The sequence below is a fragment of the Lepidochelys olivacea genome (genome assembly GCF_965140295.1).
Source record: "Lepidochelys olivacea isolate rLepOli2 genome assembly, chromosome: 2".
Taxonomy (NCBI): domain Eukaryota; kingdom Metazoa; phylum Chordata; order Testudines; family Cheloniidae; genus Lepidochelys; species Lepidochelys olivacea.
This window is the reverse complement of record NC_140412.1, coordinates 490,597-516,207: the sequence shown is the minus strand read 5'-3', so window position 1 is coordinate 516,207 and position 25,611 is coordinate 490,597. Positions and strand designations below refer to the sequence as shown.

At 49.1% G+C, this 25,611-nt stretch overlaps 1 protein-coding gene across 20 annotated transcripts in view; it reads left to right on the top strand.

Moving 5' to 3' along the window:
* SCRIB (scribble planar cell polarity protein) overlaps positions 1 to 25,611 on the top strand; it is a 237,931-nt gene that overhangs the window by 121,551 nt on the left and 90,769 nt on the right. For 17 of the 20 annotated variants that reach the window (XM_084621786.1, XM_084621785.1, XM_084621779.1 and 14 more), the window contains 2 exons: positions 14,231 to 14,287; positions 15,504 to 15,587. In XM_084621786.1, coding sequence (XP_084477912.1) covers positions 14,231 to 14,287; positions 15,504 to 15,587 — 141 coding nt within the window. The remainder of the gene's footprint in view (positions 1 to 14,230; positions 14,288 to 15,503; positions 15,588 to 25,611) is intronic. The other 3 variants (XM_084621778.1, XM_084621790.1, XM_084621784.1) reach the window with 1 other exon arrangement.

Sequence of the window (25,611 nt, the reverse complement as noted above, 5' to 3'; positions counted from 1 at the left end):
ATGCCCACCTTGCCTCAGTGGCTACTGCCAGTCATCCTCTAACCCTCTTTCCTTGGGGCAAACTGCAGTCTTTGATGGCCACTCATCACTGACAAAGGGATTGGACCTACTGCCTTTGCCTCTCCCCGGGCTACACCTCTTCAGCCCCGGTACCTGCTTAGGCCTTAAACAAGCCCTCAGCCTGGGGAGTTGTCAGGCTGGAGCTCCCCAGCTCCTCTTGCCCTTCCCCAGCACAGCTCTGCCCCGGGTACCCTGTACTCCCAGGCAGCCAGGTCCTTCCCACTCCTTAGCCCTTATATCAGAGCCAGCTGTGGCCTGGTTGGGGGTGGCCACAGCTGTGGCCTGGTTGGGGGTGGCCACAGCTGTGGCCTGGTTGGGGGTGGCCACAGCTGTGGCCTGGTTGGGGGTGGCCACAGCTGTGGCCGCTTTCCCAGTCAGCCTACCTTTTTCCCCAGGAGCCAGGTAACTGCCCCTCTACAGCAGGTTTGGTGTGGGGCTATGCATGATGCTTGTACCCCTTGTGAGTTTGTTTAGGTGTCATTTACTGTCAGGTACATCCTCCCTGACAGAGCTACATCTTTCTTCTGAAGTGTTCCCTTTATTACTCTTTGGAGACTCCCCTGGATCCATCCTTGGAACTGCAGGGTCTGCAAGTGGAGATCTGCTAGAAGGGATGTGTGTTTGTTCTCAGAAGAGATTTTCATTTTAATAGTTCTGCAGCCATCTGCCAGCCCCATGGGGCTGGAAGCGTCATTTCCCTCTAGTGTGTGTTTCATCTTTCACGGAGATATGAAATTGGAGTGTGTCATTGTTGTTCCGGAGCAAGCCTGGTTTGTGACTCTGCCTGCTGGAGACCAATGACATTACAGTTTCAGCAAGAGCAATCTTTGTCAGTCTCAAGTGAGGGCCCGTCCTGACCTGCCCCTTCCTACGCACACACCTTATTCAATACCAGTGCCTCTGGGTTGCTAGTACAGCCTTTTTAACCCTCTAATCTTCTCAGGGCACTCACCTCTGAATACCAGGTGATTGTGGCTGTTTTACTGAGCTCTGTTTCTAGGGCCCAGCAGCCCTTTTCAGAACCCTTCTGTTTACTATGCCTCCAACTTCTGGGTTTGACAAAACACTAAGTTTCATTTAGTCTGAGTAAACAGAACATAAACCTGATAATAGCACTCAGTAACCTTTCTGCTTCTGACTCCAAGAGGGATAGCCTAATCCTATTAGAGCCCAGCAATGTTTCTCCTCATGACCACAGTCTAGGTCTCCAACTCTCTCTATGATCCTTCTCCCCCTTCTCACAGGAGCCAACAAATTCAACCCCCCAAAGTTCTGAATGAGCAATCTGAGTGGAACGTCCATCCAGGAGTCCAAGTCTGTTTCTCCATGCACCCAGTGGCATGTGTTCTTTTTCATCTTGTCCCACAACATACCCCATTGTACAGTTTCACTTAACATTTATCCTATGACAGCATCTCATATCCAAAATTTTTGAGGTCAGTGTAGTTCCTTTTCCCCAGGACCATGTGGATCTACTGTAATGAGAAAAAGCCCTTCAGAGACGAATGACACTACAGAATGGCTGAAGGGCCCAAAAGAGACATTTCTGAGAAAGGTACAAGCTGCGGAAAGCAATAAAAGTGCCACAAACTTAGGAACATAAATTGAGAGCATAGGCATGTTGAATCTGCAATTGCCAAATGCACACTCAATTTCAACTAGAAATCACACCTTTGCAGCCGCAGTGATCTTCTACACATTCTAGCCCCCAGGGGCTCTGCTCACCAGCAGGGTGCAGGGCTAGGAGGAAGCCCTGTTTTCCCAGCAGCTCACACAGGTGTGCTTTAGTCATTTTAATGCTCTTTTATGCTGAGCTGGAGGGGTGGGGCATGTTCAACTCTAGTCCTTTAAGAGCCTGTGCAATCACACCTTTGGGACTTGGTGTCCGACTCACTGAGCTGCAGAACTGCCTTGAAAGACCATGTCTGTTGCGGGGCGGTGTGGGGGGTTACATGAGTGTTCTTGCATGAGGTGATGTCCTTGCCTTACTCTGTGGAAGAGAATGCACCACCTCAGCTCCTTCACCACTGCCACAGAGAGCAAACAGAACTCATCTTTATGGCCTTGGGACTAGACTTTCCTTTAGCCTATCTTCAGACCTTGTTGTCAATAAATAGCTAGTTAGAGTAGTATAGTGTGAGAATCCAAGGCTAATGAGGGGCAGCTGATATTTTAGGTTGACCAGCTGATATCCACCCAGGTCTTCAATGGTTCTTAACCCATGTTGCTTATTGAAAGAAATGTGACTCAGTATCAGTGTTATCAATTTTAGTAAAACTATTAAACCAACAAAACAAAATCAAGAAAACATACAACCAAAGTTAAGATACTGTTAACATTAAACAAAATGAAGTTTAAAGCAATACAGTTACCAATCAAGGTCAAATCAGAAAATCAAGTTAGTCTCACTGTTCGACTGAAATTAAATCATCAAATTAGTTTAATCATCAGATTAATACATCATATAATCAATCCTTATAAATGCTAAGAAGGGATTTAAGGAAGTGGCTGGCTATTTGGTTATAAATCCCAATTAAATAATTACCAAAGTAAATAAAATCTGTAACTTGGAGCTGGTTAAATATTTTGATACTGAAACCAAATTATTAGCTAATGTGTAAGCCACAGACTTAGAGCCTATTATACAACTTCCTCCTTAGATTTCAGTTCTGGTGCAGTGGGTAACCCTTTCCTTACCCCCGCCACAGAGATGATATAATACAGAATACTCTGATAAGCCAATGTTAGTTTTAATTTTCTTAGGACTTTTGAACATGGAACACAGAACACTCTTTATTGAGTACCCATATGATACTATGTTTAAGGCTAATTAAACCTGGGGAATTCTCTGGCATCTTCCCCATATGTACTTTATGGGTGTTCAGACACATTCATGCACACGATCACACCTTCACACCCTAAAACTAGACAATAGAAAGACTGGGATGTCTCCCAGCTAATAAAGACAAAAAGAGAAGAACTAAAAATAAGATATTGGGTATAACAGGGGGGTTCATGAACTCTTCGACTCTCGTAGAATAGAAGCTGGAACTGCAGTTAAGAAGCCAGACGGTGATATAGTGCTTCTCGCTAGCAGACCTTCTTTGGGTGCAGGGTCAAAGGCTGGCGTAGATGTCTTGACTTCCTGTTCGCAAGGTGGCCCACTTCACAGGTTCTGTAATATCAGGCTTCCCTCAGGTGGCTCACTGTCACGAAAGGCGAGACTCTTTGGCCTTACCCTTGATTCTGACAGTTTGTGGGCTTTGTCACTCCTTCTTGCAGTACCTCCTTCTTTGGCCTGGTCAGTTGCCAGGCCTACATTGGAGCCATGCAGTTTGGTTCAGTCAGGTTCAAATTAAGTCACCCTTGGTTAGTGGCAGTTTGGGGAAAGTTCTGCTTAACACAGTAATTTAAAAATTGTTTGGTGTTTGCAAACCACAGAAACTAAATTTTGTGACCCCCCCCTAAAAATATCAAAAATATAGAATATTCATAGATATTTAGGTCAGAAGGGACCATTATGATCATCTAGTCTGACCTCCTGCACAACGCAAGAATACAAGAATAAAGCTGATAATGCTTTTATCAGGGTGAAAAGGGCTTGAGATGATATTATGTCACCAAATTCAACCCAAAATCCTGTACAAATAACTGATTGGAAAAGCCCTAGCAACAACCAGCCACTTAACAATTATGCACCAGTGAATTAAAAATAAGTTTGGATATTTTATGATGGATGTCATAATTCTTCTTGCAAACAAAACAATTACAGTAATTTTTCTATTTGGGAACTATGTTATCAGTCAAACAACTTATCTCTTCTGCTTGATAGAGAAAAGGTACTTTAAAAACCTATAAATATGAAACCCATTAAAAAATAAAAATAAAGTCTAAATAAGGTCTGTATTCCCATATATGCATTTCTCTCACAATAGGATGATTTAGTATAACTAGACCTTTCCTTGTCCTGGGAGCACTTGCCTCTTACTAGTATTTCTTTGGTTCCTGAACCCAGTAAACAATTCAACAGGTGTGTCTTTTGCCTGGTAATCAGAGAGGACACCAACACCCACATCCAGTCCATCTATTCTTCGAAGAGACACAGTTGGAAAGGGAGTATATGGTTTGCTGCATTTTCTCCTACCACACCAGAAGAGGGAGACACTTGAGGCTTCAGTCTCTGGACCTATCCTCCAGCGCCTTCATATTGGGATCTGAAGTCCAGTCAGATGCTGGCTTGGGTAAAAGAGAGAAGAGAGTGCACATCTCACTACAATAGGGTCAAAAACAGAAGAAAAAGAGGAAGAATCATGTCTCGTCTTCTTCATGCTCCCTATCACCTGAGTACTTTGAAGTCTCTCATATAGTACGGCTGTCACCTCTTCTCCATTCTCCACCAGAGCCAGACATCTTGGCACTAACAGACTTTGACTCCCCTCTGGTTCAGATTCTGATGACACTATTGAACTTTCCATGTCTGCATGGAGGTCCACCGCACACCTACTAGCCACTCCACGGTATGCTTTTCTGCTCCCTGACTCTCTGCCCTGGTCTGTTCCTCCAGTCTCAGTCAGAAGCCTCTTTGGTGTACCTTCGAGTCTTTAGGAGATAGACTTGGAGCATGCCTCAGTTTGATCTCAGGACATCAGACCTCTTCTCTCACCTCAAATCCAGACATCACAGAAGGATATGATGCAGGTCCCTCTTCAGCTGTTCACGTGGCTCTACATGCAGGACTTGAAGGTTCTTTTGGATGCTGCAAGATCAGCTTTGGCACTGACCTCAGCACCGGTGCTGGTACCCTTTCTGGGACCACTGCCATTGCCAGTGCCTCTTCCTCATCCGAAACAAATGCACCTTTCTTGCTGGACCAGTGCAGGCCCTGGATCTGTCATGTCTCTAGGAGGATCTGTCCATATCTGAGGAATGGAACAATACCTCTTCAGAGGCACCATACGAGCCTCCCTTTAAGGCACACACTATTAGCACCCCCACAAGACGATCAGATTGTTGCTTCATCTGTTTTCCTTCCTGATGATCAAAAGCAGTTTCAGGAGCTGTTATGGAGGACATGTCTACATTACAAACTTAGTCGACCTAACATAGGCCACCTGAGTTATTTCTGCGGTTTTTCATGTCCACACTACCCTCTTTCTGTCGGTGTACACGTCCCCAACAGGAGCGCTTCCACTGACTTAAGAGGGACAGTGTGGAGGACTGAGAGCCCAGGCTCTCAGGTCCACACACAGCTCCCACTGGGAGCCCAGCTGCTGCCCAGGCTCTCCTCTCCGCTCTCCAATGGGAGCCCAGCTACTGCCAGGGCTCTCAGCTCTGCTCCCTGCTACTGCCTGGGCTCCCTGCCAGGAGCCTGGCTGCCCCCCCTCCTCCCCTCCCCCGGGTTTCCCTGTCCCCCAGGTTCCCAGCAGCGAGCAGGGAGCCAAGACCTCTGGGAGGCAGCTGGGCTCTCAGTGGGCAGCAGGGCGCCTGGAGCCTGGGCAGTACCCAGAATGCCAGTGGGGAACTGGGAGCCCAGGTAGCAGCCTGGCTTGGAGTGGGGAGCCTGGACACAAGCCCTGCTAGGAGCGGGGAGCCAGGAGCCCCGGGGGGCAGCCAGTATCCCAGCTGGGAGTCTGGAGCCCAGGCAGCCTGCGTGGCAGCCGGGCTCCTTGTGGAACGGAAAGCCTGGAACCCAGACGGCACCCAGTCTCCCAGCAGCGAATTGGGAGCCCAGGTGGCAGCCTGGTGAGGGGTGGGGAGCCTTGGCGACAGACAGGCTCAGAGCGGAAAGCCCAGGCACAAGCCCAGCTGGGAGAGGGGAGCCAGGAGCCCTGGGGAGCAGCTGGGTTCCCAGTGGGGAGCTCTGCACCTGGAACCAGGAGCCTGGGCTCAGCCAGGCTCCCAATGGGGAGTCTGGGTGGCAGCCCGGCTCGGAGCAGGAAGCCTGGGCACAAGCCCAGCTTGGAGCAGGGACCCTGGCTATAAGCCCAGTGGGGAGCCAGGGAGCTGGGGAGCAGCTGGGCTCTAGCTTGGAGCCTCCCACCTGCCCTGGAGTGACAGCCCGAGCTGTGAGCCAGCGAAAGGATATCCGTGTCTATTGCTGCATCCTCTGGTGATGTGCTCAGCATAGGGGAGAGTTTGGGGCAGTCTGCCCCTTCTGACATCGAGGGTGCAAGCTGGATGCATTTGGCAGGAGAGTCTGCTACTACTGCTACTACCAGGCCATCCTGCTCTGTTACACTTATGCTCTGTGGGATTCTAGGAGCCTACCTTCGACTCCCTGCCAGAGGAACAGATGGCAGCAGCTGAGACACCAAGGGTTGCATGCTTGCTAGATGCTCTTTAAGAGCAGCCTCTGATGTCTCAGACAGCATAGAATCATAGAATATCAGGGTTGGAAGGGACCCCAGAAGGTCATCTAGTCCAACCCCCTGCTCGAAGCAGGACCAATTCCCAGTTAAATCATCCCAGCCAGGGCTTTGTCAAGCCTGACCTTAAAAACCTCTAAGGAAGGAGATTCTACCACCTCCCTAGGTAACGCATTCCAGTGTTTCACCACCCTCTTAGTGAAAAAGTTTTTCCTAATATCCAATCTAAACCTCCCCCACTGCAACTTGAGACCATTACTCCTCGTTCTGTCATCTGCTACCATTGAGAACAGTCTAGAGCCATCCTCTTTGGAACCCCCTTTCAGGTAGTTGAAAGCAGCTATCAAATCCCCCCTCATTCTTCTCTTCTGCAGGCTAAACAATCCCAGCTCCCTCAGCCTTTCCTCATAACTCATGTGTTCCAGTCCCCTAATCATTTGTGTTGCCCTTCGCTGGACTCTCTCCAATTTATCCACATCCTTCTTGAAGTGTGGGGCCCAAAACTGGACACAGTACTCCAGATGAGGCCTCACCAATGTCGAATAGAGGGGAACGATCACGTCCCTCGATCTGCTCGCTATGCCCCTACTTATACATCCCAAAATGCCATTGGCCTTCTTGGCAACAAGGGCACACTGCTGACTCATATCCAGCTTCTCGTCCACTGTCACCCCTAGGTCCTTTTCCGCAGAACTGCTGCCTAGCCATTCGGTCCCTAGTCTGTAGCTGTGCATTGGGTTCTTCCGTCCTAAGTGCAGGACCCTGCACTTATCCTTATTGAACCTCATCAGCTTTCTTTTGGCCCAATCCTCCAATTTGTCTAGGTCCTTCTGTATCCTATCCCTCCCCTCCAGCGTATCTACCACTCCTCCCAGTTTAGTATCATCCGCAAATTTGCTGAGAGTGCAATCCACACCATCCTCCAGATCATTTATGAAGATATTGAACAAAACCGGCCCCAGGACCGACCCTTGGGGTACTCCACTTGATACCGGCTGTGCAAGGACGTTGGTCACAGGAGTGGCTCTCAGGAGATATTTCTGGCTAAGATCCTCTGGTCTCACACTGGAATCTCAGGGAAAAAACAAAAACCTCCATTTGAGGGCAGAGGCCTCTGTAGTGACAAAACTGTCAAGACCCTGGAGAAGATCAAGGCCACTATGGCCACTGCCTTCTCCCTGGGATTAACACTCTTCCTCAGTTCTAAGGAGATTTTCCTACTCGTCATTCTGCTTTCCTCACAACACCAAGGGATGTAGTCTCATAGATGATATAGGCCACCTACTAAACTGGCTGCTGGCAAATACTCTCAACAGTATGGGAGCAGGATCCCGGGGCGCTTTTCCTCACAGCCCTCCGCATCAGTCTCTCAACAGTGATTTTGACGGTCTGTTTGAGAGTTGCATACTGATGTGCACCACATCGCTAACGCATCCCCCCAATCCCCTCCCTTCAAACCTTGTCACTCTTCTGCTCATGCCTGGATGACTGTCTCGCCTCAGCAATCCAATACGTGAGCAACTTCTTCCAGTCACTAAATCCTTGCTTCTATCTGCACAGCATATCACCTTACCTGGAGCATCCTAGACTGCACTCAGGCAGAGCCTTTCTTCCAGAGGAGAGATTTTGCAAAATATGAGACACCTTAACAACTCTTAATGAGCAACTTATACAGACCACAACACATTTCCTGCAACTACTAGGCCTGAGGCTTCATTGATCTACATTGCACCCTTTGTTTGTCTGAACGTGAGACCCTTGCTGCTCTGGACGACAAGAAGCCACACAGAATATACACAGCCTGCAAAGGGCACTGCCCATCCCTCTTTGAGTGTACCAACAGCTTCAGTGGTGAGAGAACAGGGACAATGTCCTCAGGCAAATACCCTTTACTCTCTCTTCCCTACCCTCACATGCTCCATCAATGCCTCTAGTCTAGGCTGAGGTTTGCATTACAAGACCTCAAAGTATTTGGCCTGTGGAAGCTCTGGATGTCCAGACTCCATATCAGTGTACTGGTGTTCAGGACAGTACGATGGTCTCTCAGGGTCGTCACCTGTCCCTGCAACATCATGTAGTACAGGTGCTTACCAACAGCACCACACCCATTTACTACATAAGCAAGCAGGGAGGAGCGCATTCCTGTCTGTCATTAGTCGAGGCAAGAACACTATGGCTGTGGTGCATCCAAAATCTTCCCTGTTGTTCTGCACTTCATGAGAGGAGAACATGGAGGCAGACTTGCTCAGCAGGAGGTCTCAGAATCATCCCCAGTGGTCCTAAACCAGTGATGGATAAAGCAGTGTTTCAGAGATGAGGTAACCCTGTAGTAGACCTCTTCACAGCTGAACAAAACACCAGATGCCATGTGTTCTGCACAGGAGCACACAGAGAAAAGTCTTATCTTGGATGTGGTTCTCCTGGACTGGAGCCAACTTCTGTATGTCTTCTCTCCCATTCCCCTCAGACTCAGGGTCATAAGGAAGATTTGGTTGGACAAAGCCAACATTATATTAATAGGCCCAATGTTGTCTCGTCAGGACTGGTACCCAGATCTTCTGCACTGTGTCTGCTGCCTCTCTCTCCAGATGCCTCTCGCAACAGCAAGGGAGGACTTTGCATCCTGACCCAGAGACACTCCATCTCACAGTATGGAGATAACCTGCTGGCTAATGTGGATCACGTTGGCTCTCAGGGGGCCCCAAGCCATTCTATTTCAAGTTTCCCATGATACTTATGAATATAAATGAGAAGGTAGAAAATGTATAAGAGAACAAAAGGAAAAATCTGTGGCCAGCAGAGTTAAGGACAATAAGGAGTTTTAAAAGTATATTAGGAACAAAAAATAGTCCTGACAGTGGTATTGATCCACTGGGAAAAGGAAATTATAGAATTGTCAATAATGCAAAAAAAGGCAGAAGTGTTCAATAAATATTTTTGTTTGTATTTGGAAAAAAACAGGATATTATATTATGTAATGATGATGAAATTATCCGTTCCAGTAGTAACTTAAGAGAATGTTATACAGCAGCTGCCAAAGTTAAAAAGTTTTAATTCATCCAAGAGTTTTCAAAGAGCTGGCTGAGGAGCTTGCTGGACCATGAATGTTGATTTTCAAGAACTCTTGGAACACTGGGAACGTTCCAGAAGACTGGAAGAAAACCAATGCTGTACCAATATTTAGAAAGGATTAATGGGATGATTTGGGTAACTATTTGGGTGCTAGTCTGACATCGATCCCAGGCAAAATAATGGAACAGCTGATACGGGACTAGATTAATAAAGAATTAAAGGAGGGTAATATAATTAATGCCAATCAGCATGGGTATGTGGAAAACAGATCTTGTCAAACTAATTTGTTAGTTGTTTTTTTTTTTATGAGATTCCAGGTTTGGTTCATAAAAGTAATAGTACTGATGTAATATATTTAAAGTTGTGTAAGGCATTTTACTTGTTAATTCAGGATGTATTGATTAAAAACCTAGAACACTACAAAATTAACATAGCATATATTAAAAGGATTAAAAACTGGCTAGCTGAGGTACATAAAAATGTAATTGTAAATGGGGAATCATCATCAAACGGGTGTATTTCTAGTGGGGTCCTGCAGGAGTTGGTTCTTGGCCACTCACTATTTAAAATTGTTATCAGTGACCTGGAAGAAACCATAATATCATCGCTGATAAAGTTTGCAGATAAGACAAAGCTTGAAGGGAGTGGTAAATAATTAAGAGGACAGATCATAGAGCACTTGGTGAGCTGGGCACAAGCATAGATTCATGGATTCCAAGGCCAGAAGGGGGATTGTTGTAATCATCTAGTCTGACCTCCTATGTAATAAGCAATAGAACTTCCCCAAAATAATTCCATTTGAAGTAGAGCAGATCTTTTAAAAAACATCCAATTTTGATTTTTAAAAATGCCAGTGATGGAGAATCCAGCAAATAATATGCAGTTTAATAAAGCCAAATGTAAATGTATGCCTCTAGGAACAAAGAATGTTGGCCATTTTTACAGGATGGAGGAATCTATCTTGAGAACCAGTGACTCAGCAAAAGAGTTGGGAGTCATGGTGAGCTGAACATGACCTCCCAGTGACACACTGCCTAGAAGGACTAATATGATCCTTGGTTACATAAACAGGGGAATATTGAGTAAGAGAACAGAGGTTATATTACCTGTGTATCTGTCACTGGTGCAACCACTGCTGGAATACTATGTTCAGTTCTAGTGTACACAGTTCTGGAAGGATCTTAATAAATTGGAAAGGATTCAGAGAGAGCCACAAGAATAATTAAAGGACTGGAAAACATGCTTTATAGAGAGAGATTAATGGAATTCAATTTATTTAGCTTAACAAAGAAAAGGCTAGGGAGTGGCTTGATCACAGTATAAGGACTCACAAGGAGAATAAAAATTTGATTATAGAGGGCTTTTCAGTCTCACAGAAAAAGGTATAACAACATCCAATGGCTGGAAATTGAAGGTAGACAAATGCAGATTGTAAATAAGGTGTAAATTTTTAATAATGAGGGTAATTAACCACTGAAGCAATTTACCAAGGGTTGTGGTGGATTCTCCATCACTGGCAATTTTAAAAACAGGATTGGATGTGTTTCTAGAAGATATGCTTTAGTTAAAAAAGGAGTTAATTCAGGGAAGTTCTATGGAATGTGGTTTGCAGGGGGTCAAACCAGATGATCACAATGGGCCCTTCTGAACTTAGAATCTATGAATCTGTGAAAGACTCCACCTGAAATGCCATAAACAGAAATAGAAGCAATTCTCTATCCGGACCACTGGTAAAGGATTTGCTCCATCTTGAGCTGTGGTTCTCAAAGTCCTAGAGTACATTCTACCTTTTAACTCTCAGAGCTTAGCTGGAGCTTCCCTAAAGGTCCATATGGCAGCAATATTTGCTCATCACAGTTATGTTAAAGATATTCAGGTTCCTTAAGGGCATGGACAGTGCGTTTTTCCCTATTAGAGTACCCCTGCCTTCATGCAACCTAAATGTTTACTCCTGAGGGCATTTTGAGCCAAAAAATTAAAAATTCTGTGCACAATATTTTTAAATTCTGTAAAATTCTGCAAATTTTATTTGTCAAATGAATGTGGAGGCTCCAGCATGGCCCTGGGGAGCACAGGCTACTGGCTGCACAGAGGTGGGAGATCACTGGGCAGCTCACCCCTGAGACATGGACTCAGTGGTGAGGCTGCACCCAACCCTGACAGAGTGCAAGGACTGGACCTGCCCCAGAAAAACCCCAGGGCCCTGCCCCTCCGTGCCAGGTGCACCAGGTGTGGGTGGGCAGGTTCAGCAAGGCAGGATCTAAGAGTGGAGGGGTTTAGTGTGGGGGGATCCAGGTGTGGGTTGTGATGGTTCTGTGTCAGGCAATCTGGGTGTGGGCGGCTCAGTAGGGGATCCGGGTGCAGGGGGGATCTGGATGCAAAAGGGCTTGTTTGGGGGTTCTGGGTACAACGGTAATGGGATTCTGCAGCGGGGTCCAGGTGAAGGTGGTTGGGGCTCAGCAGGGAGGGGTCTGGGTGTGGAGGGGATAGAGCTTGGTAGGGGGACCTGGGTATGGGGAGCTCAGTGTGTGGGGGGGTCCAGATGCTGGGGAAGTGGGGCTCAATGGGGTGGGGATCCGGGTGCAGGTGGTTGGTTGGGATGGTCCAGGTGCAGGGGGAGTGCGGCTCATCAGGGGGGTTCTGAGTGCAGGGGGGACGTGGTGAGGCTTGGTGGGAGGGTCTGGGTGCTAGGGAGCTTAGATGCACATAGGTTGGGCAGATGGGGGAGCAGCTCCCTGTACAGCAATCCCTCCCCCTGCAGCTGAGTAGCAATGGCTGCAGGAAGCACAGGGTGGGGCAGGGGGGAGGATTTACACAGCTTCCTATAGCCAAGGGAGAAATCTAAGGGTGGGTCTCACCCGGCCCCAGATACCGTGCAGGGGAAGAGGAAGTTCTGTCCTCCCCAGCCCAGCCGGGACTAGTAGCTGAGCCTGGCACACGGTAGGAGCAACCCGCCGGGTCTTCCCCAGTCCCACTCCATGCCCCATAGTGATTTACCTCTCTGATGGCTGTCCTGAGCACCCAAAACTGCTGGGGAGGGTCACATGACCATTCTTGTGGCTTCTCTTTGCTTCCCCATCAGAAAGTCATTTTTCTGCAAGGAAGCAAAGAAATCTGTGAGGGACATAAATTCTGCACATGTTCAGTGGCGCAGAATTCCCCTAAGAGTAATTAAATGTTGTCCTAATGAAACTGATATGTCCTCCTTATGAGCCTCTTGCTCAAGCCTCTCTTGTGGGCGTCTACCAAACAAAACAGTCTTTCTGATAGCAATTACATTTGCTCGGAGGGTGAGCAAGCTCAGGGTTTGATGGCTATTCCACTTTATACTGTATTTCACAAGGACAAAGACCATGACATGAGGCTCATCCCAGCTTTCCTGCACTGGTGGTCTCAGAGTTCCACCAGCTGGATGTCTTTCCCCACATCCCATTCTCATCCAATGGAAACTTATCTCCACGTCCTAGATGTACAGGAGAGAACTTCGTGTTTGCCTGGAAAAGACCAAGTCCTTTAGAAAATCTAACAGGATATTCATAGTGCATGGGGAACAATGCCAGGAGAAATCCATTACCAGACAGACACTTTCATACTTCATAAGGAGATGTATGAAACATTGTCTCATCGTAGCTTGGAAACCAGTACTTCCTGGTTTAAAGACCTGCTCCATGAGAACCACTGGAGCATCCTTGGTCTGCCTTAGACGGGTTCCCTCAGTGGAGGGGTGCAAAGCAGCAGTATCTGCGTTCACTAGGCACCAGGCACTGCTCTTTGAACTTACCATCCTGCTCCAACTCTCTGTTTGGGAGATAGGGGCTGGAGTGCTTATGTGCCTTAGAATGCTCGCTCATTGACTGCAACTGGGAAAGCACAGAGGCCCTAGAAGAGGAAAGAGAGGTTACTTACCAGTAGTTGTTGTTCTTAAAGAGTTGCCTTTGTGCATTTGTACTACCTGTCCACCTTTCCCTCTCCCTTGAGTTCTATAGAACTTCAGGGGTCTGCTGTTGGGGAGAAGGGCCAGAGGGGGTTGGGGGTGCACTCCTGTGTATAGAGCAGGGCGATGAGGTCACCCTCATGGGAGATCTCTTGTGCTTCTCCCAATGGACATGGATTTTCATGGCAGTTCCACAGCTCGAAGCCTGGGGCGCCAAGTCCCACCGGTATGAATGGACAGAGGTGACTCTGAAAGAACAGCACTTACTGGTAAGTAACCTCTCTTTTTCATATGCAGGCCCAGTGTTGGGGGGAGGGATCCCTTTGAGCTGAGTCACTGCCACCCAGGTTAGACTCAGTCATGGTCTTCTCGTGTGGAGTGACAGAGAACTGAGCAGCTCAGTTCAAGCCTGTCCTTGTTCTGTCATAGTTTCTGCCTTTCCTTGCCCCTGGAGGGATGGTGGCACTAAGGGGCTAGTGCCTTGTAATGTCTCCCTTCCCCTGATGATTGCCCAGCTTGTGCCATATGGGGTCTTTTCTCCCTCCCTCCTGATAACTGTCCAGCTTGTGCTGTGTGGGATCTCTGCTCCCCTCACCTAATAACTGTCCAGCTTGTGCTGTGTGGGGTCTCTGCTCCCCTTTGCTCCCCTGGTAACTGCCCAACTTGTGCTGTGTGGGGTCGCTACCTCTTTCTCCTCCCCTTGATGGAGGGACTGTCCAGTGTGGTGCTGACCCCTTTCCCTCTCTCTTTGCTTGTGCTGCTTGGATGCTGTTCTGACTCTGTCCTGTTCTTATGGAAGGAGAGGATGCGTAGGGAGCGGGAGGCAGCCACGCAACTCCTTGAGGAGGAGGCAGAGGTGAGGAGCTTGGTGGGAGGATTCTAGGGGTGCAGAAGAGAGCCACAAAGATTATTCAAGGGGTGTAGAAAATGCCTTACTGTGAAAGAGGGAAGGTGCGGGGGGAATGTCTTTTATTGGACCAACTTGCGTTGGTGAGAGAGAAACAAGCTTTTGAGCTTCCACAGAGGAGCTTTCAGAGTAGCAGCCGTGTTAGTCTGTATCCGCAAAAAGAAAAGGAGTACTTGTGGCACCGCAGAGACTAACAAATTTATTTGAGCATAAGCTTTAGTGAGCTACAGCTCACTTCATCGGATGCATTCAGTCTCTCTCACCAACAGAAATTGGTCTAATGAAAGTTATTACCTCACCCACCTTGTCTCTCTAATATCCTGGGACCAACAAGGCTACAACATCACTGCAAGAGACTTAAATAGCTCTATCTGGTTAGCTTATCTAAAGGAAGATTGAGAGGTGATTTGATTACAATGAATAAGAACCTTCATAAGAAGAAAATACTGGATATTAAAAAGCTCTAAAATCTAGTGGAGAAAGGCATAACAATTACCAATGGCCGCTTGCTGAAGTCAGATTAAGTCAAATTAGAAATAAGGCAAAATTTTCAACTATGAGCGAGACTAACTATTGGAACAAACAATTAAATGGAGTAATGGATTCTCCGTGTCCTGATGTCTTCAAATCAAGACTAGATGCCTTTCTGGAAGATGATTTAGTCAAAAAAAATTGCCTCAATACAGGCATAACTAGGTGAAATTTTATGGCCTGTTTCATTCTGGAGATCAGATTCGATGATCTAATTATCCTTTCTGGCCTTAAAATGTATCAGTCTGTGAGAAGCCCTGCACCAGAGATTGGGACATTCAGGAATGAATGGGAAATCCTCAAGTCAGGCACAGGCAAGGCAGGAGAAATGATGGGGATTTGGAATACTGGCAGGGGCACTTCCTGGGTGACAGTGGGTTGGCGTGTGCTGTGTGTTGCTTTTTTTCCAAGCTGATGCCTAAAGTATTTCCTAGGTGACAGTGGTTGCGTCACTGGCTGGTCTTTTTCCCAGGCAATGAGAGTTTCTCATGAGTTTTCCCTGGAGATGAGGCCTTGCTTGTTGATAGGTTCATTGGCTCGCAGAGGAGCTGCCCCTCTTTCTCTGGCCTGATCCCTCCTTCTTCCCTTATCCCATTCCTGGCCTGACCTGTCCCTGTTTTTTATTCCTTTCCAGAGTATCAGCAGTGAGCCTTTGCGACTGGACTATCGGACCCTGGCAGCTTTGCCCAGCAACAACTCACCAAGAGTCACCCGTGCTGTAAGTGATGGGGTCCTCGCTGGGGCTGTGGATGGGCTCAGGCAGGAGGCTGGCCAGGGATGGAGACAGCCGGTGGAAGAGGTCCCTAGGGGAAGAAAAGGAGAGTGTGTCCTGAGGGGGACCTGGCCTGTGCCCTCTGAGAAGCAGTAATGTCACAGGCAGAGCTCGCTGTAGGCTGCTGGGTGGGGTGGGGAGCAGCTGGTGCCCAACAAGATGCGCAGCACTACCCACCGACGTGGGACAGGAGAGGAGAATCCCAGATCCAGCTGGAATGGCAGGAGGCCAAATGAAAGGACATGGCGCACCCCGTCTAGGACACAAACTTGACACTGCAGTTTATGGGACTTCCCATGTGTCAATCCCAGGATGGAGGGGCAGGGGTTCTTAGTTCCAGGGAAGGCTAACTGGATTTCACAGCTTAGTTAATGCTGCCTTGAAGGTAGAGAGGCCATGACCCCCTCCTGTCTCTTCCATCACCCACACTCCATGTCTCTTCCTCTCCCGTCCCAATCCCATCTCCAGCGAGCCCCACTTCACCTCTCTTCTCCTCCCATTGCCCTGAGCATTGTCTTGCCTCTCCTGTTCCCCCATCATCCGGGCCCTACCTCCCACCCCAGTCACCCCATCACTTTTAGGTCCTGCCTCCCTTGCTGTTCCCTTTCTCATAGTGCCCATTTTCCACCTCCCCCCTCATTCCTCCATTGCTTCACCTCCTGTCCTGTCCCATTCCATTTCCCAATACCATCCCGAGACACCACCTCCCCTTTCTTCCATGCCCACCATTGCTTGGCTCCACATTCCCTGCCCTGCCATTCCCCTGGCCTTGTCTTCTTGCCAACTGGTGGTTACTCACACAGAAAAGTCCCACCAGGAAAGAATGTAATGTATTTTTAGCATCTTTTAATGTGACTTAGCAGCTGGAATCAAGGGAAGAGCCGGCCCCCTGTAAGCAGCTGTCTCTCTTCAGCCCACCATGAGGTGCCCATGAAGGACTGCTTGGGAACTGCTGCCCTACTGGGTCCCTGCCTCAGACTGGGAGTTTCTGGGGGCTGTGGAATGCAGGGCTGCACAAGCTGCTATTTTGGAATGTGAGGGGACAGCAGCATCTATAAATGTCTCATTTCAGACAGAGTGACAGCTGATGTCCATGTTCATCTCCCTCCAGCTGTCCTGCCTGCCCTGTACATACCCCAACACAAAAAGCATGGAGTTGGGGGCTGCAGGGGTGACAAGGGTGCTGGGTTTTCCCTCTGGAGGTGCAGTTAGTCCACTTGGCCTCTGGCAGGAAGGCTGAGCTCAGGATCAGGGCAGCTGGCAAGGAAGTGAATTGGTAATTTATCAGGTATTTTGCAGCCTGACAGTCAAGTTTAATGAAGGTGACTATTTCTGTTTCCTTGTTCCCACAGCAGCATTAGCTCCCAGTTCTTGCTGTATGTCTGATTCTTCCAGCTGGTCGCCTTTCTGTCTAATCAAGCTGTATCTGTCCTCTGGTCTGTCTCATTTTAGATGCAGCCTGAGCCCTGGCTCAGCCTATATAGCCTCATTTACTCCTGGCTGTGTTAGTCTCATTGCCATTAATTCCAGCTGGGTCTGAGAGAGCCTTTTAGCCAGTTTGAGAAGGGTGGATTTTACTGCAGGAGCATGACTGAGAGAAAGTCAGTGCCATCTGGAGTGTCTGTGCCTGTCTAGCTGAATACATCTCTGAGGGATGAGGCCCATCTGGAGGGGCAATGAAGAAGGAAGGCCCAGTTCCCCTTGGAAACTCACTGTTTCTCACATGCCCGAACAGAGGTGGAAGTGATGGAAGGCATGGTGCTGCTACAGGGCTCTGCTCTGGGTCCTGAATGGGATTTCTCTTGGGAGCACCCCAGAGAAGGGGCAAGAATTTAAGCCCAGGGTGTGTCAGTCTATTCTGCTGTGTATAGGCCCCTCTCTGTGGGTTGATATCAGGGATTTACTGCAAGTAACATGTTTTGTATTTGTACGTTACACCTTTTAAAAGCCAGCCTTGAATGAGTCAACTCCAAATTGTGCACAGAGTTGTTTCTGGTCCACTGTTTGCTAGAACTATTTGTGGAAAGCAGTGGATGTATTGTTTCTTGACTTTAGCAAAGCTTTTGACACGGTCTCCCACAGTATTCTTGTCAGCAAGTTAAGGAAGTATGGGCTGGATGAATGCACTATAAGGTGGGTAGAAAGCTGGCTAGATTGTCGGGCTCAACGGGTAGTGATCAATGGCTCCATGTCTAGTTGGCAGCCGGTATCAAGTGGAGTGCCCCAAGGGTCGGTCCTGGGGCCGGTTTTGTTCAATATCTTCATAAATGATCTGGAGGATGGTGTGGATTGCACTCTCAGCAAATTTGCGGATGATACTAAACTGGGAGGAGTGGTAGATACGCTGGAGGGGAGGGATAGGATACAGAAGGACCTAGACAAATTGGAGGATTGGGCCAAAAGAAAGCTGATGAGGTTCAATAAGGATAAGTGCAGGGTCCTGCACTTAGGACGGAAGAACCCAATGCACAGCTACAGACTAGGGACCGAATGGCTAGGCAGCAGTTCTGCGGAAAAGGACCTAGGGGTGACAGTGGACGAGAAGCTGGATATGAGTCAGCAGTGTGCCCTTGTTGCCAAGAAGGCCAATGGCATTTTGGGATGTATAAGTAGGGGCATAGCGAGCAGATCGAGGGACGTGATCGTTCCCCTCTATTCGACATTGGTGAGGCCTCATCTGGAGTACTGTGTCCAGTTTTGGGCCCCACACTTCAAGAAGGATGTGGATAAATTGGAGAGAGTCCAGCGAAGGGCAACAAAAATGATTAGGGGACTGGAACACATGACTTATGAGGAGAGGCTGAGGGAGCTGGGATTGTTTAGCCTGCAGAAGAGAAGAATGAGGGGGGATTTGATAGCTGCTTTCAACTACCTGAAAGGGGGTTCCAAAGAGGATAGCTCTAGACTGTTCTCAATGGTAGCAGATGACAGAACGAGGAGTAATGGTCTCAAGTTGCAGTGGGGGAGGTTTAGATTGGATATTAGGAAAAACTTTTTCACTAAGAGGGTGGTGAAACACTGGAATGCGTTACCTAGGGAGGTGGTGGAATCTCCTTCCTTAGAGGTTTTTAAGGTCAGTCTTGACAAAGCCCTGGCTGGGATGATTTAACTGGGAATTGGTCCTGCTTCGAGCAGGGGGTTGGACGAGATAACCTTCTGGGGTCCCTTCCAACCCTGATATTCTATGATTCTATGATTCTATGGTCCCTCTGTCTGAGTCGTGTCTGTGTAGTACCCAGTGCAGTGGAGTTCATGGGCGATGAGCTTGGCTCTTTCATAGATTCATTGATTCTGAGATTTTTAAGACTAGAAGGGACCAGTATGATCATGTACTGAAACCTCTTGCATAACACCGAGTGACCCTCTCACCCAGGGCCAGATTAAGTGTGAAGGGGGCCCAGGGCTGTTATTGTTTTGGGAACCCCTTTTTGCATATTCATTATCTTTCGTGCTTTACCACTACCCATGCCCAATGCTAAACACTCTTTTGTTAAATTCCCTTGGTTATTTTAGTTCCTGTTTTTAAGCGTGATGGACCCGTTATAGAGCTGAGTGAAAGTTAAAACAAACAAAACCATTTGGATTTTGGCACATAACTGGTCGTAATACACATCGTGATGCTATGGCTTTAATTATCTAATCACCTATACAAATTATATATATATTGGGGAGTGTCATGGGGGTCCCAGGCTGGATGCTCTGGAACTGCTTTGAGAGAAGCCAGGCAGGACTCTGGTGCAGTGTGATTCCCCACAGGGTACCCTTGCACCATGGCAAGAAGCCTTTTTTGGCTTCTGCGCTTCCTAGGTCTGACCTCGGAGCAATTAGCCCCCTGTTCACCTTGTGAGCTCCCCACAGTGAGTCCCCCTGGATGGGGAAGCCTTGTACACCCCCAAAGGGCCTTGCCCCCCAACTTTTCAGGCAGCAGTGATTCTCAGCCCACGTGTAACACAGAAGGTTTATTAGTTGACAGGAACACAGCGTAGAACAGAGCTTGTTACCACAGAAATCGGGGACAGCGAAGTCCATCTTGGGGGATCCAGGGCCTGGTGCCCTGGACTTCCCCTCCGAGTATCAAAACAGGAAACTGACCAGTTTCCACCAGCCCATCCTCTGACACCCCCCAACCCCCGTAGCCCTTCCTCTGTCCTTTGTCCCTTTCCCTGCAAAAGGTCACCTGATCTCTTTGCTCCCAGCACCTTGCAGAGGAGGATGGGGCTGCGACTATCAGTTGCTAGGTTTCAGAGTAGCAGCCATGTTAGTCTGTATCTGCAAAAAGAACAGGGGTACTTGTGGCACCTTAGAGACTAACAAATTTATTTGAGCATAAGCTTTCGTGGGCTACAGCCCACTTCATCGGATGCATGCAGTGGAAAATACAGTAGGAAGATATATAGATAGATAGATAGATATATACACAGAGAACATGAAACAATGGGTGTTACCATGCACACTATGACGAGACTGATCTGTTAAGGTGAACTATTATCAGCAGGAGAAAAAAAACAAACAACCTTTTGTAGTGATAATCAAGATGGGTCATTTACAGCAGTTGACAAGAACGTGTGAGGAACAGTAGGGGGGGAAAATAAACATGGGGAAATAGTTTTACTTTGTGTAATGATACATCCACTCCCAGTCTTTATTCAAGCCTAATTTAACGGTGTCCAGTTTGCAAATTAATTCCAATTCAGCAGTCTCTCATTGGAGTCTGTTTCTGAAGTTTTTTTGTTGTAATATTGCGACTTTTAGGTCTGTAATCGAGTGACCAGGGAGATTGAAGTGTTCTCCGACTGGTTTTTAAATGTTATAATTCTTGACGTTTGATTTGTGTCCATTTATTCTTTCTTTATTCATTTATTTATTATTTCATTTATTTATCAGTTGCTAGGTTACTCTCTGTGCTGATGGTACTCACACCTACTCTCTAGGGGTCTCTGCAATGATCACACACTCTTATTCCACCACCCAGATACTTAAGCAATACATAGGGGAAACTGAGGCACACACCATGTTCAGAGAAAACATTAAGAACTTTCACACTTCGTCACAGGGACCCCTCAAAATCTGAGGCCCCAGGCTGTAGCCTCTAAAGCTCCAGTGTTAATCCAGGTTGGCCTCACCCAGTGACACCTGCATCAAGCCCATAACTCTGGGTTGAGGCAGAGCAGATCTTTTAGAAAGACCTTGATTTATAGACTCCAAGGAATAGCGAATCGACCATAGTCCTAGGTAAATTATTCCAATGATTAAATACCTTCATTGTTAAAAATCTGCATTTTATTTCTAGTGTAAATTTATCTGGCTTCTGCTTCCAACCATTGGATCTTGTTCTGCCTGTTAGATTTCAGAGCCTGACTGTGCTAGCAGAAGAGGATTAGGGTTCCTGTTCTGGGCCAAAGTGGTGGACCAGGGCAGACTATGACTGTATTAGCCCTGTATCTGCTCTGGGGGGCATGTATTCCCTATCTCCCTATGCTAGGACAGGAGCAAAAAGAAAAGGAGGACTTGTGGCAGCTTAGAGACTAACCAATTTATTTGAGCATAAGCTTTCATGAGCTACAGCTCACTGCATTGGACAGGAGCCCATTTCTTGGGGGACAAGACTGGGTCAATGGTACAATGTTAACAGATCCTCAGTTGCCAAAAATAGGAGCTGTGCTTAGCCAGTAAAAATAATCCAGTGAGAGGGAGACGAGGTGGAAGCTGGGAGTCTGTCCCCGGAATGCACTGCAGCAGCCCTGGAGATCAGACTGAGAGCTGGAGGGGCTCAGGAGCTAGCAGTGTGGATGAGCCAAAGCAGGGAGGTTTCTGAGGCATCCTACGGGTCAGTGCACTTCTCACTTTCCAGATTCAGCAGAGCTGCATTCGCCTTCCCTTCCCCACAATGCCTGAGAGGGACAGTGCTCTCCTTCCCCCTATGTGAGCAAGACAGACTGGTGTGGGACTAGTGGGATCTACACTCTCCCACACCCCGGGGTCTCTGCTCCGGTAGCGTTTCTGGGTTTCTCCCAGTGTTAGAGAAACAAGCAGGGAGGAGCATGGTGTGGCAGGCGTTGGCTACACTAGGAAGGGTTTGCCTGTAGCTAGACTGGCAAACCTCCTCATAGAGATGCAGATCAGACAGACAACAGCATTCTTTTGCCCATGTAGCTTATACCAGCTTCCCAAACGAAATAAGCTATCCCAGCAAAAGGGCTGTTTTGCTGTTATAACTTCATCTACACAGAGTTTTTTCTGGCATCACTATGACAGTTGGGTGTATGATTTTCTCTTTATAAGTGTCACCCAGACCTCAGTGTCTGTGGAAACCTGATACGAGCCGTCACTCTCCCCTTTGCTGCCTTAGCATGGGATGGGGAAGGCTGGGGGTTGGAGCAGGAGAGCGCCAGGAATTTCTGCATAAATTCAGCTTCCCAGCTGCCATTACAGTCACACACCTACCCCGCCCTGGAGGGCTATTTTTGTAAGTGTCACCCTGACTCGGGCCGCAGAACGTGATTGGAGCAGAAAGGGTCACACAGCTCTTTAGCCTGTTTCTGGATGGAGGAGGTTGGAGTGCTGGGCTCTGACTGTCTCTGCTTCTCTGGAGAGGGCTCTGGCTGCGCACCAGGAGACTGCCACTGAAAGTCTGGCCTCTGCAGTGTTAGAGGAGGAAAGGTCAGTGCTTCTTCCAGTAAAACCACTGTGGAGAGGGTGAATGGAGCCTAGGGGAAAGCTGCGGCCTTGATGGAGCAAGACTTCCTTCAACCTTTTAATGCCGCATTACAGCCGACACGATGGTGGGTCCAGAGATGTTTGTGCTGCCTTTTGATGGGGAAGAATTTGTGTGGTGACAGTGAGATGCTTTTGTGTGCACTGTAGTGAGGTGGGTGGTTAGCCTGTGTGACGATGGTGAGCTGCTTTCATGTGCATTGTAGTGAGGTGGGTGGCATTAGGCAATGTGGTGATGGTGAGCTGCTTTCGTGTGCATGATAGATAGTGAGTGTAGGGACAGTGAGCTGCTCTCCTATTGTGCTGTAGTGAGGTGGGTGGTGTTAGCCCCTACAGGGACAGTGAGCTGCTTTCGTGTGCGCTGTAGTGCGGTGGAAGGCTTTAGTCTGTGCCTGTGCAGTGACAATGAGCGGGTGGATGGTGCCCTGGCTATTTCCTTCCATGTTCTTCCCAGGAGCCTTTCCTGTTTAATGCTCTGGAGCACGTGTGGAGTGTGAACTGGAGGTGTATGTGGGTGTATGCAGGCTCAGTGTGTGTCTCTGGCTGGAAGTGTGGGCTTAGTATGTACAGAAAGTATCCAAGTGGCATGTGACAGGGATGTGCTTATTTTGTGCACTCCCGTATATGCAGACAGAGCAAGAAGCTGTCCTCTTGGAGGCAGCTCATGGGATCCCATAGGTAAGGCCTTGCCAGGAGGCAGGAGAGTTTTGCGCACCTCCATTGCACGTGAGGCTGTTCAGCATTGTGATTCCCCTAGTGCAGAGCCAGGGAGCTGTGGGGATGGGCGTTGTGTGTGGGAGCTCTCCTGTCCCTGGTGTCTAGGAGCAGTGGTGGCAGTGACTGGCACCATGTTTGCTGCCTCCTCTCCCTTAAGCTAGCTGTTCTTTCTTTCTGTTTCTGACCCTTTTGTTTCCCTCTCAGCTCGTTCAGTGTGATCGAGCCAGCCCTGGAATGGAGAGTGACTGCGCTCTGCTGCCTCTGCCAGTGGCTCTGGACAGCCAGAATTCAGACCCTGACCCAATCGCAGGCCTGAGCCACAGTGTAACTAGCCCGCCCCAGGACCCAGCATCACCTGGCAAGCACACAGAAAGGGCAGCGCTGGTCCCGCTACACATGCCGGAGCCTGTGGGCTGCCCCCTAACCCAGAACCAGCTGCCAAAGCCACAGGAGCCAGAGCAAGAGAGTATGGTCGACTCCCAACCAATCCTCTTCAGTGAGAACCCCTTTGTGGTGGCTAATCGAAGGGGGAAGGCAGCAGGCAAGGCCTGTCTGGGGGGCCCTCCCCTTGGCTATGGCCAGGGGGGAGTTCTGAAGACCAACCTTTACTCCAAGGCAAGCAGTCCTGCAGCATCTTGTGTGTAGCATGCAGTCACATCAACTAAAGCCCACCAGTGTCCTACTAAATCAGTGAGCATGCCCTGCCCCTGGATGCTGGTAGCACAAGGCCTGTTCGGGGGCTAACCCCACCTAACATACAGCAATGTCGTGTGCCATGTGTGTTGTGTCGCACTGGACTCCTGAGGGCCTCCCACATTGCTGTGTGTGTGAGCTTGTCATTCCCATAGCAGGGATCAGTGCTGGGGTCACTGACGTGCCCCACCACCAGACAACTAGTACACAATGAATGAGCCCAGCCTGTGCTGGGTGGGGGGAGAGTCAATGACACTGGGGGTGGGGTGGGAGTGCCCCTGTCCCCCTGTCTGTGCTGGGGGGTCAGTGTCATGGGGTGGGGGTGGGAGTCCCCCTGTCTGTGCTGGGGGGTCAGTGACATGGGGTGGGGGTGGGTGTGCCCCTGTGCCCCGTCTGTGCTGGGGGGTCAGTGTCATGGGGTGGGGGTGGGAGTGCCCCTATCTGTGCTGGGGGGTCAGTGTCATGGGGTGGGAGTGCCCCTGTGCCCCTGTCTGTGCTGGGGGGTCAGTGACACGGGGTGGGGGGTCAGTGTCATGGGGTGGGGGTGGGAGTGCCCCTGTCCCCCTGTCTGTGCTGGGGGGTCAGTGTCACGGGGTGGGAGTGCCCCTTGCCCCAGTCTGTGCTGGGGTGTGTGTGTCAGTGACATGGGGGGTGGGGGTGGCAGCTGCCCCTGTGTCCCACTCTGTGATGTGGGGTTAGTGACACGGGGCGTTGCAGTGCCCCCGTGCCCCTGTCTGTGCTGGGGGGTCAGTGACACGGGGTGGGGGTGGGAGTGCCCCTGTGCCCCTGTCTGTGCTGGGGGGTCAGTGTCATGGGGTGGGGGTGGGAGTGCCCCTGTACCCCTGTCTGTGCTGGGGGGTCAGTGTCATGGGGTGGGAGTGCCCCTGTGCCCCTGTCTGTGCTGGGGGGTCAGTGACACGGGCTGGGGGTAGCAATGGCATGGGGTGGGGGTGGGAGTGCCCCTGTGCCCCTGTCTGTGCTGGGAGGGTCAGTGACACGGGGTGGGAGTGGCAGCACCCCGTGCCCCAGTCTGCACTGGGGGAGGGTGATCAGTATCAGAGGGGTTTGCATGACAGTGCCTCCAGAGCGCCATTTCTCTGGAAGTGTTACTGACCGCATGGTTGGAGGGTGGCCATGCCCTTGTGCTCCTGTCTGTCTGTGGTTTGGTCACAGCAGGGAGTGGCAAAGAATGGAGCCTTTTGTCCTGTGTCGGTGTCACATTCACGTACTTGGCGTTGTCCAAACCCGAGTCCTTTCTGTACATCTGTACATTGAAGACAGCCCAGCTCACTAGGACAGTATGCAGCACAGGTCCTATCTCTAGGCACGCACAGCCAGTTCCCCACAGCTCTGCTGCGGGCCTTAACAAAGTCCCCGATTTCACAACTGGGGCTGGAACATGAACTCTCAGGTTTACTATGCTCTGTGTACGACAAATCCTTTGTTTGAGGACCTAGGCTACAATGATGAAAAGACCATTGCAGCTGCACCGCCATGTCCCGCGTGGTTTGCCCCAAAGGGCAGAATAGGAAGAGAAACAGAGAAGAAGGCTGGCCAACTGATTTGGGGGCTAGCATGACACTTGAGACCTGGGTTTAATTCCTGGCTTTGCCACAGAGTTTGGGCAAGTCAGTTGGCCAGGTTTGCAAAGGTATCTAGTTGTCTGGAGCCAGAGATAGGTGCCTAGTGGAGTGTACAGGAATTCCGTGAGCTAAGCACTTGGGCACGGCTGTAAATCCCACTAGGCTATCTGCATCTTTAGGCAGCTAATAGCTTTGTGAATCCAGCCCTCTATGCCTCAGTTCCCATCCGTGAAATGGGGATAATAATGCACCTTCCTACCCCA